At 37.5% G+C, this 16,056-nt stretch overlaps 2 protein-coding genes across 3 annotated transcripts; both read left to right on the forward strand.

Moving 5' to 3' along the window:
* Window positions 1–166: 166 nt before the first annotated feature.
* LOC114561920 (ras-related protein Rab-8A) lies at window positions 167–7,801 on the forward strand. The gene is made up of 8 exons (XM_028588082.1): window positions 167–401; window positions 907–967; window positions 2,243–2,303; window positions 4,022–4,099; window positions 4,308–4,397; window positions 4,546–4,611; window positions 5,201–5,251; window positions 5,385–7,801. Exons 1-8 carry the CDS (start codon window positions 278–280, stop codon window positions 5,472–5,474), a joined length of 621 nt encoding a protein of 206 aa, XP_028443883.1. The 5' UTR covers window positions 167–277; the 3' UTR covers window positions 5,475–7,801.
* Window positions 7,802–10,885: 3,084 nt separating this feature from the next.
* Window positions 10,886–15,988, forward strand: hsh2d (hematopoietic SH2 domain containing). Of its 2 annotated transcripts, none has more exons than XM_028588277.1 (6): window positions 10,886–11,109; window positions 11,708–11,860; window positions 13,532–13,621; window positions 13,713–13,878; window positions 14,328–14,576; window positions 14,985–15,988. In XM_028588277.1, exons 2-6 carry the CDS (start codon window positions 11,733–11,735, stop codon window positions 15,414–15,416), a joined length of 1,065 nt encoding a protein of 354 aa, XP_028444078.1. In that variant the 5' UTR covers window positions 10,886–11,109; window positions 11,708–11,732; the 3' UTR covers window positions 15,417–15,988. The 2 variants fall into 2 exon arrangements, with proteins under 2 accessions (XP_028444078.1, XP_028444079.1); XM_028588278.1 differs by having other exon boundaries at window positions 11,090–11,157.
* The last annotated feature ends 68 nt before the right edge of the window (window positions 15,989–16,056 follow it).

Genomic DNA, 16,056 nt, shown 5'->3' on the forward strand with positions numbered 1-16,056 from the left:
AATTGTGCAAGGATAAAGGATAAAGTCTACTTTAGAATATATAATATAGTATATATTATAGTGAGGGTATTGACTTATTATTCACATATTAACAGATTTCTAATCCGGGTGACCGTAGATATTAAAACGAACGAACTCAACGGGATAGCGACGGACTTCCGGAGCCACGACGACAGAGAAGAGTGACAGTTGATTTGACCAAAAGTCTGCTCACAAGCAGTGACGTCTTTGTCTCTACAACGGGCGGGATATCCGCATTAGTGAGCTAGCTAATAACATGGCGAAGACTTACGATTACTTGTTTAAACTACTTTTAATCGGCGATTCAGGCGTCGGAAAGACCTGTGTGCTATTCCGATTTTCAGAAGATGCCTTCAACTCAACGTTTATCTCCACTATAGGTGGGTAAAATTCGTATTATAATTATTGTCTCTGTCGAAAAATGGTACAGGAGCAGCCCATCCCGTCATGCTAATTCTTTTGCTAACTTTTCTGGCTAGCATTCATCTTGTAGTGGCTAGCCAGGAAGCTGCCCAGCCGGCTTGTTAGAGGGGCTTTTCCTGAACTGACAATGATATTTTAACTGGTTGAAATACTGGGAAAGCCCCTGTATGTATGAACTGTAACACCAAAGCTGTAACGTTAACAACAAATATATAACTATGGTAAGCTGAACTAACAAGCTACAAAGCTGTCAGTGAGCTAGTTGGCAGTGTCATTTTTCATATAACCAGCTCTCTGTACTTCGCACTCTCGCAGCCAACGTTACAGAAAATATGAATGAACTCGTCAACCACTATGCTTCTAAATTCAAACATTAGCTAATGTTACTGTCAAAGGGATACTCCCTCAATTTCTGCGACAGATGTGCTTAAATTGAATCATGTGACTTTTGTTTTTCCTCAGGTATTGATTTCAAGATCAGAACAATAGAATTAGATGGAAAGAAAATCAAGCTACAGATATGGTAAGATACTCACACTACGTAAAATGCTTGACCCTTTATGTGGGGAAGAAAGATTCATGATGGATGATAATTGCACTAAGTTGCCAGTTTATTAGGTACATCTAACTAAATTGATTCAGTCTATATATATATATATATATATATATATATATATATATATATATATATATATATATATATATATAGTCCTTCAATATTATATGGCTTATTGCAGACTGGTTGTTTAAGACTATGCTAGTTTTAGCTTTGTGTATCTAATAAACTGACAACTGACTTCCTTTATGGGAGCACAACATAAATTGGCATTTAAGGAAGAAAAAATGCTGATGTGGTTTTACCAAAGTCAAGTTGGTAAAAAGTTTAGTAAATGTACGATATTCATGACAAATAACTATAACCTTTATTGATATCTCGTTCTATTATCCCCAATATTATAATCTGTATCACGCTCTCATTAAACAAGAAACAACACAGGTTTCCTATCTATGAAACTTTGTACCACTTTTGTGTTCTCTCTTGACAATGCTATTGACTTCATGATTTTCCTTGTATTTGATTGAGAATAAATACCAGCTCTCGGTAAATTAAAATTTTGTTTTTAATTTTTAGAGTACTGATGAAACAACGTTTGTACCAATATATCGTCAGCAAATACTGGTATATCAAAGGAATATTTTGGAGGATTTGTTTAGTCTTACCAAAGCTGAGATGAGAAGATCAACATCTGCTTTATTTCTGTGCTTTCGATACAACGGTAGCTTGGGGGTATTTTCACTCTTGCCCAAAGACTGGAAGCAGGAGGAAAATGTCTAATCTAGTGCTGTCCAATGTGTATTCTAGCATTCTAAAGCTAACGTATATACACTCTGTAGGCCTATGTGTGTCTTTAATACGTGTAGAAAGAAAAAAATTGATTTAAAGAGCAGTTAGCATCGGAGCATCATGACCAACAACAGATGTCCTCTGTGGTTACATGAGGCATCTCACAAGTGCTGTTCTTAGTACCGCCCCTAGACACTTAGTGTCCTGAAAGTTGCTGATTTTGCTATTTTCAACTAAATCTAGCTGACTCTTTGATGTAATGGTAACTAGTTGAGTATGACAACACAAAAATAAGACGGTTACACAGTTGATTATGTATTTTCTTTTACACAGAGGTTAGCGGTTTACCCTTGCATCCAGGATCTTTACTTAATGCACAGATGCAAATCGTGCTAGCTTAATCTAGCTAGGTTCTGCAACGTAAGGTTGAAAAACAATGTGTTTTCTATGTAGGGATACGGCAGGACAGGAGAGGTTCAGGACCATCACAACAGCCTACTACAGAGGAGCCATGGTAAGTTGCGTTGTCATCTTAACAACTTATACATTAGTATAGCTTATCTCTGGTTCTCTGGTTATCTCAGAGGTCCGTTTCAGAAAGCAGGTTTAGTGAAAACTCTGAGTTTGTTAACTCTGAGGTGAGGGAAACTCTGGGTTTTCTGTTGGAGAAAGAGAGGTTAATCAAACCTGAGAGAGAGAGGGGTAACTCCAGCCCATTTCAGAAAGAGAGGTAACTTAACCTCAGATAACTTCCTATTTGAGCGGTATCATTTTTCTTCACAGTCCATCAGATATTGAGGCTTATATAACCTTATCCATCTTCTTATCGCTAACGTCACCCATCATGGACATGCTCTCACATTCCAGCAGATTATTTGTGTCACATTATGTTTTTTGCAGACCTCCGTTTTCTTTAAACATTAGTGATGCGGAGCATATTAGTAAAGCCATTGTATGCAGGGCCGTCAAGAGTGTGACTCGCTCTGAAACGTGTTTTAAACGTTTTTGTAGTGTTCCCTGGACACAAACCAGTAAGAGCCATTAAAAAGGAGTTCCACAGTATTGCCGTGTGAATGATGTAAACCCTTTGAAATAAAAGATCTCAATTATAATTCTGTTAAAGATGGTGCTGCACCCTCAGAATGGGATTAGTAGTACTTTTTCGCCCGCAAGATTGCACGTAAATTAAATAGATTATAGATTCAATACCATTTCACCAGTAATATTAGGCTATACTTGTGATTAAATATGAAATTAATACACTATATTGGAACTTACGCATATACTCAAGCAACATTTTTCTCCCACGCAAATTCTCGCTCTTTTGCAGCAGCCGCCGTGTTGCTTTTTTAACAAAATTGAACCAACTCAAATCAGCTGTTCTGGAACCAAAAACTCAGTTTGCCCTCTCAGGGTAAATCAACTCAGAGATTAGGGTTAGACTCAGAGTTTGTTAAATCTCCTTCCTGAAACGGGCCCCTGGTGTGAGCACTGAAGCATCAACCTTCACCAGAACCACACCCAGCATTGTTTTTATTGTTGTTCATTTTGTACACACCTGGGAAATCAGAGGTCACTCTGTGCATTGAAATGTTATTTTTGTTAGAATCTCCTTTGGTTCAAGTTTAACTGGATTAGAGCTGGGCAATGTATCGATATCGTGATATGAGACTACATATCGTCTTAGATTTTGGATATCGTAATATGGCATAAGTGTTGTCTTTTCCTAGTTTTAAAGGCTGCATTACAGTAACGTGATGTCATTTTCTGAACTTACCAGACTGTTGTAACTGTTCTATTATTTGCTTTTACCCACTTAGACATTATATCCACATCACTGATGATTATTTATCAAAAATCTCATTGTGTAAATATTTTGTGAAAGCACCAATAGTCAACACTACAATATCGTTGAGGTATTTGGTCCAAAATATCGTGATATTTGATTTTCTCCATATTGCCCAGCCCTAAACTGGATAACTTTGCCTATTTTACTTTAGTAAGCGAATTGATCCTTGTTGCCTTTGGTATTCAAGTGCCATGCTTTTACTTGAGGCTGCAAAAACATGTGACCCAGCATTACTAATAAGGTTGACATGGACAGCAGAAAATCACATTTTAGACACTTCATTTCTAAGTCTGTCCCTATGGACTAATGACTGTTGGTAAGGAATGATTTCATATTGACTGACTGCATCATGTTTTATGTCTTTTCCTCTATGAACTCTCTAGGGCATCATGTTAGTCTATGACATTACCAATGAGAAGTCCTTTGACAACATCAAGAACTGGATACGGAATATAGAAGAGGTAAATGTTTTACATTAGTGGATGTGACTATGTGTGTGTTTGCCCATCTCTATATGTAAAAAATGGTGATATTCATCTGTTCGGTGTGCATGGTTGAATGTGTTTTATTTGATTTTTTACAAAGAGCTAAAGAGCACATGCATACATCTATTACCTTCTATTACTTATCATTTCCTGTCGCTTCACTATGCCATTCTGTCTTCTACAGCATGCCTCAGCAGATGTGGAAAGGATGGTCCTTGGGAACAAATGTGATGTCAATGACAAGCGACAGGTGTCCAAAGAAAGAGGAGAGAAGGTGGGATGATAAAGTTGCAAAATAAATGCACTGAGAACTTGATTAAAAAGTACACTTAAACTGCGTTCTCATGGGGTACATATTGATTATGTTGGCTCATCGTGCCAGAGTACTGACACATTTCTGTCTCTTTTCTGCCTGCTGTCAGCTGGCGCTGGAGTATGGTATCAAGTTCATGGAGACCAGTGCAAAGGCGAACATCAACGTCGAGAATGTGAGTTCCCACTTTCCCTTTTGATTATTCATTCACAGCTGAAAGTACTGTTACCAAGAGTTGGGCCTTTGGTCATTGTTGTCTATGGCCTTGTCATAGTGTTTGAGTAATTCCCTGCACAGAACGGATTAGATAAAATATTTATCTATTAATGACAAATTGTCATGTATAGAGTGCATAGTGGTGTGTAGACCATATCACCAGAATAAAGTAGGATACCTTAATACACTGTCAGAGTGGAATGAAAAAAATGTATTTCTTTATGACAGGATCCCCATTAGCTGAACTATAACCAGCTAACCAGCCAGTCCACATATAACACATAAGACAATAATCATATTAAACCATTACATTACAGGCATAATTACATTGTAACCACTTTTTCAGTGCAAACCAACGGATTGTGTGCATACCTTATATACAATAATTGATGTCTAAGAATCAATCAAACTTCTTCTGATTTTGTTGAATTAATTTAAACCCACAATCTTCCTTGTCCACAACCATTGGTGCCACCCAGAGAACTGCCACTACTGTGGTTTAATAAAATAAAAATGATTTCATTTGTTTAACCTGTTTTTGTCTGCAGGCCTTTTTAACCCTCGCCAGAGACATCAAAGCAAAAATGGACAAGAAGCTGGTAAGAATGAAGAAGAGTGGAAACGTAATTGTTATAAAGCTGTCACCGTGTGTGGTATCTGTGTTTTGCCATGTACTGGTGTTGTTGCTGTTCTCATATTTGAAGGTGCTTTCTCATCTGTGTGTAATTTTAGGAGGGCAACAACCCGCAGGGCAGCAGTCAAGGAGTAAAGATTACAGAACAACCCAAGAAGAGCAGTTTCTTCCGCTGCACGCTCCTGTGAGGAGACGGGAGTGTCGGCATCCACCATCGCCTTAACTGTGTCCCCCACTGGACAGAACTGGACAGAGCACACTCGCATCTCTTCTTTTATTTTTCTTCACCTGTCTTCCTCCTTTTCTTTCTCTCTATAAGGAAAAGCAGAAGTTTTTCGCTCTCTCGGTTCCCTCGACAGCTGTGAATCTAACTGCTGTGGCCTCTGTTAGATGCTAAGTCTGGTTTCTTTTGTTACGGTTGCTCATTAGATTCACAGCGCCAACTTGATTCCTTAGATTTTATTGACTTTTAAAGATGGCCTCCTTGTGAGATACTAGAAATGATCAAACCTTTACTTCTCACAATAATGTCTGATTCCAAGATATTTTTTTTCGCCTCTTGTCAGTGTCACTTGGTGTCTTACATATTCGATCCTCATCACTAAAAGTAGGCCAAATTATACTTCCAGAAAAGGCTTACTAGTTCAATGTGCTTCCTAATTTTGAATATACTCCATCTGTCAAATAATACGATGTATGTATCCAAGGTGATGAGAGTACAATCCAAGCTATTATACCACATTTGTGTACTGACTGGGTAACCTTTTATATATCCACATAAGGTAAACGCAACATGTAAATGTATATCGCTGATTATGATTCACCATATGAAACGGTAGTGCCAGCGCATTTTACTCATATCAACTTTGGGCTTTACATGTCCTCTGTCCACCTTTTCTACTCGTGTCTTTCTGTTGATTTCTTAGGCTTAAACATTCCTCTTTAATGTGCAATGTAATGTGTATGTGGGGCCCAGATTTAGCCCATCTTAAGTATTTTACATGGTTGCAGTAAGACTGGGTTAAGTATGCTTGTTTGAACGGCACACCGATTCCTTTTGTATTTGCTTGCCTCGTCATTTCAGGTATTGCAAATTCTATGGATGAGATAAGATGTGATTGGTGTGAGGTAGAGGTATATTTGATGCACTTCAACTGGTGGACTAGCAATACCTAACACCTGGATGCACACCGTTACACAGCAGTGGCACAGAAGGAATCACAGCAATGATGAAATCATTGTTTTATGCATTCATACTTCTTCCTCTCCAATCGGGGAACATGTACACAACTGTTTTCTGGGCCTTGGGATAGGGGCCATGCTGTAGCAGTATTTATGGAGTGAAACAAAACATAGCACCAAAATGACCAAGTGCCCTTTTATGTTCTTATTGATTATTATGCACTTTTCCTTTGTTCTTTCTGTAAAACAAACAAAAAAACGTTCTTAACATTTGTTGACTGTGCTCGTTGCAAGTCTAAACTGAAAGCAAAGAATATTCATGCACAAGTTTTCCATGTACCCTCTCTGGGCTTCCGAAAAACATCTGAGCACTGAAACCTCGTCTTTTAAGTTGGTATAGTGAAAATATACAGAAGGCCTTTGATTTAGAAATGTTTTCCCCATTGCAACATTCCTAATAATTGATATTTCCCTTTTTCCAGCTTTTTATGCATTTATTGCATCTCCAATGATGCTTTTGGGAACCCCAGATGCACGCACCCCTCACCCACCTCGTCTCTCTCTTGTTCCCTCCCCTCTCCAGACATCCCTTGTCTTGTTTTGGCCCAGTATCATGGCCATCTGAACTATGCATTTAAACCTCAAAAAGCTTTGCACATGTGATTTGACGAGCTTTACTTGAGATCAGAAATGTGCAAAGGATCCTTGTCGTTTTATTTTCTGCTGTCACTCCAAATGCACAGTTGAGCTGTTCAGCCCTAAGAATAGGAAATTAATTGAAAATTACGTTTTACAGTGAGAGCAAATCATTTCTAGCGGTGCCGAGGAGTCATTGAATATGTAACTGTGTAGGGTTTAACCTGTGGATTTAAATCATTGTCTTTAACATGGTTGGACTTTAGGCACACTTTCGGTGTAATTGGCTCTCAAAGATTAGGTTAATTCATGGCTTGAATTTGTCTTAAATTCATTCTGTAAAATGAGCTTGGTTCTTCTTTTGATTGGGGTCATCTGTAATTCTCGCCAACTATACATTTGTCAGATCTATGTTAGCATATCTTCAGCATTCCCTAATTAAATTTGGATTTCATCGCTGATTCTTGATGGATTTCATTGGGAGTCAATTAAACAAGTCAGCAATTGTAAATAAGATCTACAGTGATTGTACTGAAGGTTCATGAATCTTATTGATCTACACATTTTGTAGATATGTGTTTTGATGATTTATTAAAAATGAGATTCTTTAAAAAAAAAATGTGGCAACTGATCACATTTTGCACCGTTTTATTTTTGGAAATTCATGTAGACAATTAAATATGTAAAGCAATGTGAACAAGGTTACGTTGCCTTTTTTGTTTAGGTTTGATATTTGAATTTGACTTGTGATCAAGTGGAGACACTTTATAACCGAAACAACACTGAGAATTAGTTAGGTGTGCTGTAACAGATTGGTCATGATTCTGTTGACTCCCGAGGGTTTGGTCAGTGAAATCAAGCTGTCCCATTATGGAAAAAAAAGTATTCATGAAAAGGTTATTGTTAATAATTACTTTTTTATTAACATTTTTTGTTGTTTGTTTACTTGATTTATATTTTGTTTCATAAGAACATTTTATACAAAATTATATTTCCTAAGGTTTCATGTTTGGTCCTCCATAGCATGCATTTTTCTGAATGAATCTGCTACTATGTGCAGCACTACACCTTTATTATTTTTGCTCTGTTAGTATGCTAATTTCCAATATTTGGCTCAAAAGTGGTGCAAAGAGTATGGAGCATTGCCAGGTACACTATAGGTGGCCACATTTCCATACTTGAATGAATGAATGAAGAAATTTATTTCAGACATATCAAAAATAAACAAATAATAAATTTATTTAAATAAAAAAAAACTGAAAAGGAGTAGGAAGAAGTATACACTTATTTAATCCTACCCGTTTTCCATAACTCAGTAAATTATTTCATTTAACACATTTATATCTTATTCACAATTATCTTATGATATATATAGCCTATATATCTACTATACATACATACACACATATATAGATACATATACACATACACACGTTTTTTGAACTGGATTCTGTTTGGACATTGCTTTAGTTCTTTGCATAGACCATTCCACAATTTCACACCACTGATTGTAATGCACTGACTTTTTGTAGTTGTGCGAACAGCTCGAACCTTTCATTTAAACTTATCCCTTAAATTATAACCCCCTTCTCTATCAAAAAAGAACTTCTGAATATATAATAATATAATCACACTGAGAAATGTATTTACATACACTCTTTCAATAGTCACCTCACCAGTACAAATATTATTTGTGTCATCTGCAAATAAGACACATTTTTGAAATTCTGATGTTTTACATAAGTCATTTATGTATAGAATAAAAAGATTTGGCCCCAACACTGACCCCTGGGGGACACCACAAGTAATGTCCAAACAAGACGACATGTATTCACCCAACTTCACAAACTACTGCCTGTTATGTAGATAGCTTCTCAGCCAGTTCAAAACAACCCTCCTGATACCATACCGTTCAAGTTTATTGATTAATCTGTCATGATTTGTTGTGTGAAATGCTTTCTTGAGATCAATAAATATCCCAGCTGCATATTTTTTTTGTCTAAGGCATTTGTGATTTCTTCAATTAGCTCAATAACTGCTAAAGATGTAGATCAGTTTGGTCTGAATCCGTATTGACTCTCATTTAGTATGTTGTGTTTATTGATGAATTTGTTTAGCCTACCAACAAAGGGTTTTTCTAATATTTTTAGAAAATTGAGGAAGCAAGGAAACAGGCCTGTAATTTGTGAAGTGGTGTTTATCTCCAGTTTTATACAGCGGTATGACCTTTGCAATTTTCATTTTTTTCGCAATTCCCTCAATTACGTTTTTAACTATTTTCATGTCAATATCGTTAGAGTCAGTTGAAGTTTTGTTTTTACATTTATGAACAATCTCTATGATTTCCCTCTCTTCCACTGCTGAAAGAAACATTGAGTAAGGGTTATTATCAATGAACTCAACACTCTTCTCGTCAGAAGAATCAGGATTTTTTTCTGCCAGTTTTGGTCCAACATTTACAAAATAATTATTGAAGCCATTTACTACATCATCCATATTATTAATAATCATATCATTATTAATAAAGTTATGTGATAATTAACTTAGAACCATTATCAATAACACAATTTAATATATTCCATAAACTTATAAATACATGGAAGAAGTAGGGGATTCGGGAGCAGTGGTCATGTTGATGGTGGCTGCTTAGCGGCCATGTCATGTCTTCTAACTAAATATATTTTCCTCACACACTCCCTTTTCAACCTTAAAGCTGGAGTAAAGGTGTGTTCACAGTCCGAGCTGCTTACTTGAACTGTTCAATCACCAGACCCAACCAGCCAGCCAGCTACAGCATACTGCCAATATGCCCATTTCCTCCAACTTCCTGGGCCTGCATTTACCTGCAGCTTACTGGTCTAAGAGTACGTACAGCATGTATTTTTCACATGCTGTTGTTTTTTCGGTTCCTAATATGATGAACAAATAAATCAAAAGGCTACATGGTATGCTTGAATTGTTTGCTCGAGCAAATGGAATATAAAAAAAGTTTGTAACAGGACTCATACAGTTTGAAAATAGTTCCCACGTGATGCAGAAGGTCGTGGAGTTTGTAAATGGAGAATAAGGAACCCTTGGGCAAGTACATCACTTCCGCTTTGTACACTGCCAGGCAGCAGGATCAAGTACAGGCAGTAAGACTTTGACCTTTATTAAGTTTGTTGTTTTCATAACAATCAACAAGGAAGGAAGGAAGGAAGGAAAAGGAAGGAAAACTTCCCAGATTGGTTGTTTAACTGTCCCTGAAGCTGCTTCAGCATTCATTTCATTGAATCGGTTCATATGTCAACAACAACACCAAAGAGTACCGTGTACTGTATTGTAAATATATTATACAATACATAGTTCATGCTTCCTCTACTTCTAGAACAGTAGATGGAAGCCGGAGAATCACTTGCACATGCACACTTTTGTCCATCATTAGCATATTATTATTAAATCATCAGCTGAGCAGCAACTTTCTTGTTTTCTTTAAAAACCCACAAATATTGCTTATGTAAAAAGACGCCTCACTGAAATGTCCCTGATTGAACACGTTCGATTGCCTTAAATTGTACAGCTGTCTAGTGCTGTGTGCACTACTGTCTTTCGACAACAATGAAATAAAAAGTGTATTTGCAGCACAGAGGTTGAGATAACCTCAATCATTTCTTATCATTAGCTACTTTCCGCATTAGAATATTATAATAACGTTTTGCAACGGTTGAAGAGGGCAGGACTGAAGCCTCTCATTTCATCTGAGCTGGTTACTCTCTGATAGATCGAAACGTTCAACGTTTAACTTCATTTAATTTCATTTAATTTCACACACGTGGCTTTATGATATCCGTGGCTAAATTCCTAATAGAATCCGATAGACTGTCACACTTCCAGATAAGCGTTTACTCTTTGGCTACATTATGTAGTGTCCTATCCACATGGGACTGTTCAACAGCTACTCATAAAAGAACGCACCATATGTGGTGTGAGTTTTGCCTCCGCCCCGAAACAGACAGGTGTAGTCAGGTGAGTGAGATCTGCTGCGTCATTTTTAGTACGGAGCTGCCAGACAAGGTGAGTAACCTTTGCTGTGAGCCTTGTTGAATTTAGACATCTCTGAATTTTATTTACTAAAGCAGTGCCATTTTTAAATCTTTTTTAATGTTCAAACTACAAATGTAAGATGTAGCCTATTGAATAAACCAAATCAAAGTAGGTATGGCTTGTTCAATAATTAAACCAAATACACAGTGTACAGTACAGTTCTGTCTAATTTACATTTTGTATTGTAAATCGTCTTTAAAACATGTTAAAAACACAAAAGAATGTATTATGGGGTTTCTCTTAATGTAAAAGTTAAATGGAGCAATGTTTACAGTACACACCATAGATTGTGTTCAGTGACCTTATTTATAGTTGAAAAAGGAACAATATACATGGTAAAAGGAAAAAGGTGATCAAATAATTGGCATTTGAATGCATGATCTGCTCGTTATCCCATATATCTCTATGTGATGTGTGTTGTATGTACTCTATGTACATTGTACAAGAAACTTATGTATAGACTCAGTGAGCTGTAAGTTATTTACAGGTCTTTGTTTTTTCATTTTCAATTTTCCAACAGAGGATTAAATGAGCCGTTTCTCAGGATGATGGAGTGGAGTCAGTCGTCACAAGGACAGCGTGATGCTTTCATCTGGTTCACAGAGTCCCAGCTCCGGCTTGTGATCAGGAACGGGATCGTCCCTGAATGGTTTCATGGGATCATTTCCAGGAAGTAAGTTCTCAAAGTCTAAAATCTATCCCTGTCCGTCATCTGTAGCAGTGGATAGCAGACAGTGAGGAATGTGAGAAGTCATGTTTTGAAAATCATACACAATGAAGATATCGATACGGTGTTCCAGCATGCAGTGATTGTTTTGAGTGACTTGCTCAAGTTTAAAACTGTTCTAGTAGCCTATAGTCATATATGTCTTTAGGATCCAACGTGTTTTTTTTTATTATGCTGTATGTGTAATATCAATGTCAGGTTAGTAAAAGTAAAACTGTATTTATGTAACTCCTTTCTAGAGCAGACATTACAAAGTGCTTCACTACAACAACATTAAGACATTAAATACAGCCCCAATATAAGAGTAATGAGTAAAAATACAAAAATATCTAAACAAAGTCTAAACAGGGAAAAAAAAGATGTTGAATCTCCGAAATGTTGGATTTTCAGGAATTAATAAAAAAATGTCAGGAAGTTCTTGGCACCACTTGTTCAACCCAATAAAGCATGTGCTCCTTTAAGTGTTGGTACAACAAAGTGTGGGTGTGCATCAGAAAAAACAAGTGTGCCACATCTAATTATCTCTAACATTACAACCCCACATATAGGCCTACCGGTAGATGCACTGTACGCTGGCCAATGATTTAATGCTTTTTGGTGTCTAAATATTTTTGCATTAGATTACCGTAAGCCCCAGAGCTAAGCAAATGGCCGTTTGTGCTGTAAAATGAGAATGGCTAAATTAGGGGGTGCGTCCAGGCACTCTGGATTTTTTTTGAGTTCCATAAAATTAACAATTATTATAATAAGACCATAATAGCCTAAGTTTCAAACAAAACATTTTAGTAAGGCTATAATTAAAAATTCCTTCTGCATTTGATTTTTGGTAGTGCCAGCAGCCTCTTTGGGTGGCACAGGCACACCCTGGCCATTAAATACGAGGACAACACATTGGTTATACACATTTATTTATAATGCACATTAGTCACAGATTTGTCTGTTAAGTAAGTAAGTAAAATTTATTTATATAACACTTTTCACAGATAAAAATCCCAAAGTGCTTTACAATAAATTGGAATACTAGAAAGAGAAGACATAAGAATACAAGGAAAACATAGGTACACAAAATCAGCCAGCCATAAAAGCCACTGTCTAACTAAAAGCCTGTTTGAATAGCCATGTCTTGTTGATTCTGCTTTTTAAAAGAATCAACAGAGTTTGAACAGTGTAAAGAGAGCGGCAGTGCATTCCACTGCCTGAAAAGATAGATCCCCTCTGGTTTTAGTAGCCTCTTAAATGGTAGACTTTACCCCTTATAATTAAGCAGCCTATTTATTCTTCCTCCACACCCAGTGTACACATTTACAACTTTGTATAATGGATATGTGTGGATTACTGTTAGGCATAGTGTACTCCATCAGTTTACTTGCCTGACAAGACTATAATGTCCTGTATTTATCAGACCATGCATGAGATGAACATTTTGTTATGTGTTAAAAGCTAAGCTGTTTACTACACATCTTGAGATGACACATTTCCTTGTGACTCATGCTCCAGTTCACATGCAGTGCCACCCAATTAAATTGTTAGATCATTATTAATTATGAATAATTATTAAAGTGCTTGTGTGAGAGTTATATTTGTCTGTGGTAATTTGGGTGTTAATTATTTGTGCAGGATGGCAGAGGAACTGCTGATGACCAAGCCTCCTGGCTACTTCCTCATTAGAGTCAGTGAGAGCAGGATTGGCTACACTCTCTCATACCGGTGAGTGTTTGAAGGATTACAAGAGCTGTATTTTACAGTTTACACTCACAGTCTTGGTCCGATGGTTCAAAGCCCTCTCTTTAATCCTCAGCGCTGAGGACCGCTGCCGACATTTCATGATCGATGCATTGGAGGACGGCCATTACGTCATAGTAGGGGAGAACAGGCGCCACCGGCTTCTGCAGGACCTGGTGGACTTTCACCGTAGGACTCCCATTGTGCCTTTCACTGAGGTGCTGACTGTCGCTTGTGGACAGGTGAGGAAATGTTTTATTATTTTGCATGAATACAAGATGATTGTGATTGGTTTAAAGAAATGCCAATAAACTAGAGCACAGTTTTTCCCCCATCCCGGATTGCTGTGTGGACTAGCCAGACCCTTCTCCGCAGCGCTGTGGAGGAAGGTCTGACAATGTGAGACTACAGGTTCCCTAACTGAACAGTTGTTCCATACATTATACATGTGTGTGGTTTGTAGGTTATTGTATTCACTGTGCTCACTAAGTGCATGATATGAAATTAACTTAATTTAACTGTGTACATTTCTGTAGAGCATCAAGACTACATATTTGCATTTGGGAATTTACAGTGTATGCATTCAGAGTTAAAACTAATATTTGCTTATTTGCTTGCCACCTGTGCACCATGCAAAAACAATTACAACTTGTTCTGTTTTTCTCTCTCTCTCTGTCTGATCTCACTGAAGACCTCGAAAGACAAGACTGACTATGCAGATCTGCTGTTTACCCAAAGACATCTAAACCCTAAGACAAGTGTGCTACCAAACAACTCACTGCATCCCAGCATGAGCCACCAAACATCACAAGAGGATATCCCACCTGCCCTTCCTTATCGACCAAATAACCTGAGGAACTCTCCAGTCCCGTCTTCAAACAAACTTTACCCAAGTTTGGAAGAAGAATTTCCACGTGTCACTTCCCCTCTTCCAGCCATGGTAATGGTGGTCTTATTGGTTGTTTTTTTTTCCACTTATTTATTTCCACTTATTTAAAGTGGGCTCAGCAGGGGCGGGGAAGTTTTGTATAATCTTTGTGCACTATTCAGAATTTAGCAATCTTTAAATCAAAATCTGATGGCAGTTGTGGGGGCTGTTTCCTTAAATTGCTGGGCCACTGTCAATTAAATCTGATTAAAACACACAGATTAGTTTTAGTTTTTGACTGTTTAACTCTTTGAAAATAACTCAAGATTTTTGAGTGTTGCTTATTTAGTCATGAGTACTTAATTTCAGAGATATACTTAAGATTTGAAATCAAGTTTTATGCGGCTTTAACATTAAAATGTAAGGGTTTTATTTTCTAACAAATTTCAATGCTGTAAATTTCATGTTTATAATCTCCAGCCTGTGACCAGAAAGAGATACACCGGCGACAACCCTCCATCCAACCAGCCTCCGGAGGTTCCTGATCGGAGCTCTGTCCCTCCACTGAAGCAGAACCAGGCTTGTATCAGAACAGTATCTGCACCTGAGAGCCCCCCAACACCTACAGCTACTGGACACCCCAGCAGCACCAACATCCAGTCTGTAAAGAACCAGGAAGCAAAGCCATCAGTCATTTCCAACCTCAAGAAGAAATTCCAAAAGAAGAGAAGCATATCACACGAGAATATGTACGCAGAGATAAATGTGGCGGAGAATGAGTACCACGAGATCACAGGGCAGCAGACCTTCAAAGCTCCACCATTTCCCCACACTTGCACTGAGCTGACACTGACTGATGGATGGGTACCTGACGAGTACCTTCCTCCTCCATCTTTTGCTCCAGGCTACTGAAACACAACTGCTCCCTTAGAAAAAAGAATGTAAAGATGGATCAAACCCTAAGTGGAGAATAAATGAGCGGTAGTCCGCACATTGATTATTGACAAAGTTACAAAAGTTTGATAGTGCATCGTTTCAACCTTCTAACCACTGACAATACAGATAAACATTGTTACATAAAGAGAAGTAATGCAACAAATGTACTCTATACAGTGTATGCATCTCGTTGAAGCTAATTACAAGCCTCTTCCCTGGCCCATGAATGAAAATTATGAATAGGTAGCAGGAGGAAGTTTGATGCAGTGTATGTAAATGAGAAATGGCATGGTTTATGTCAGCTGCTTTGAATACAGTAGACTGATACTGTAGCATCAGATGCGGGTCTGTTATCAGCAACATGATAAGGAAGATGGATGCAGACACTGGTCAAACTCGTTTGACAATTAGAAACATACAGGTGAGACAAAATTGACCTTTACATGGTGTCTGGACATGGAAGGGCTAAACACATTTCATTTTTACTGCAGATGGCTTTGTCAGACCCTTGTTATTATTATTATGAAGCATCTGTGTGATCTCAAGAATATTTCACATTTATGTCTGTAACTAAATTAATAATTGTATACAAAGCATCAAATATTGTTACATGACT

Source organism: Perca flavescens, chromosome 9 (genome assembly GCF_004354835.1).
Source record: "Perca flavescens isolate YP-PL-M2 chromosome 9, PFLA_1.0, whole genome shotgun sequence".
Lineage (NCBI taxonomy): Eukaryota > Metazoa > Chordata > Actinopteri > Perciformes > Percidae > Perca > Perca flavescens.

What these genes read in the sequence shown, in the direction of transcription:
- LOC114561920 (XM_028588082.1), top strand. Translation starts at nt 278, where the DNA reads ATGGCGAAGACTTACGATTACTTGTTTAAACTACTTTTAATCGGCGAT. An exon ending in CCTACTACAGAGGAGCCATG is followed by an intron (nt 2,304 to 4,021) that starts GTAAGTTGCGTT and finishes TGAACTCTCTAG; the next exon opens with GGCATCATGTTAGTCTATGA. An exon ending in CAAAAATGGACAAGAAGCTG is followed by an intron (nt 5,252 to 5,384) that starts GTAAGAATGAAG and finishes GTGTAATTTTAG; the next exon opens with GAGGGCAACAACCCGCAGGG.
- hsh2d (XM_028588277.1), top strand. Translation starts at nt 11,733, where the DNA reads ATGATGGAGTGGAGTCAGTCGTCACAAGGACAGCGTGATGCTTTCATC. An exon ending in GGCTACACTCTCTCATACCG is followed by an intron (nt 13,622 to 13,712) that starts GTGAGTGTTTGA and finishes TTTAATCCTCAG; the next exon opens with CGCTGAGGACCGCTGCCGAC. An exon ending in CTTCCCCTCTTCCAGCCATG is followed by an intron (nt 14,577 to 14,984) that starts GTAATGGTGGTC and finishes TATAATCTCCAG; the next exon opens with CCTGTGACCAGAAAGAGATA.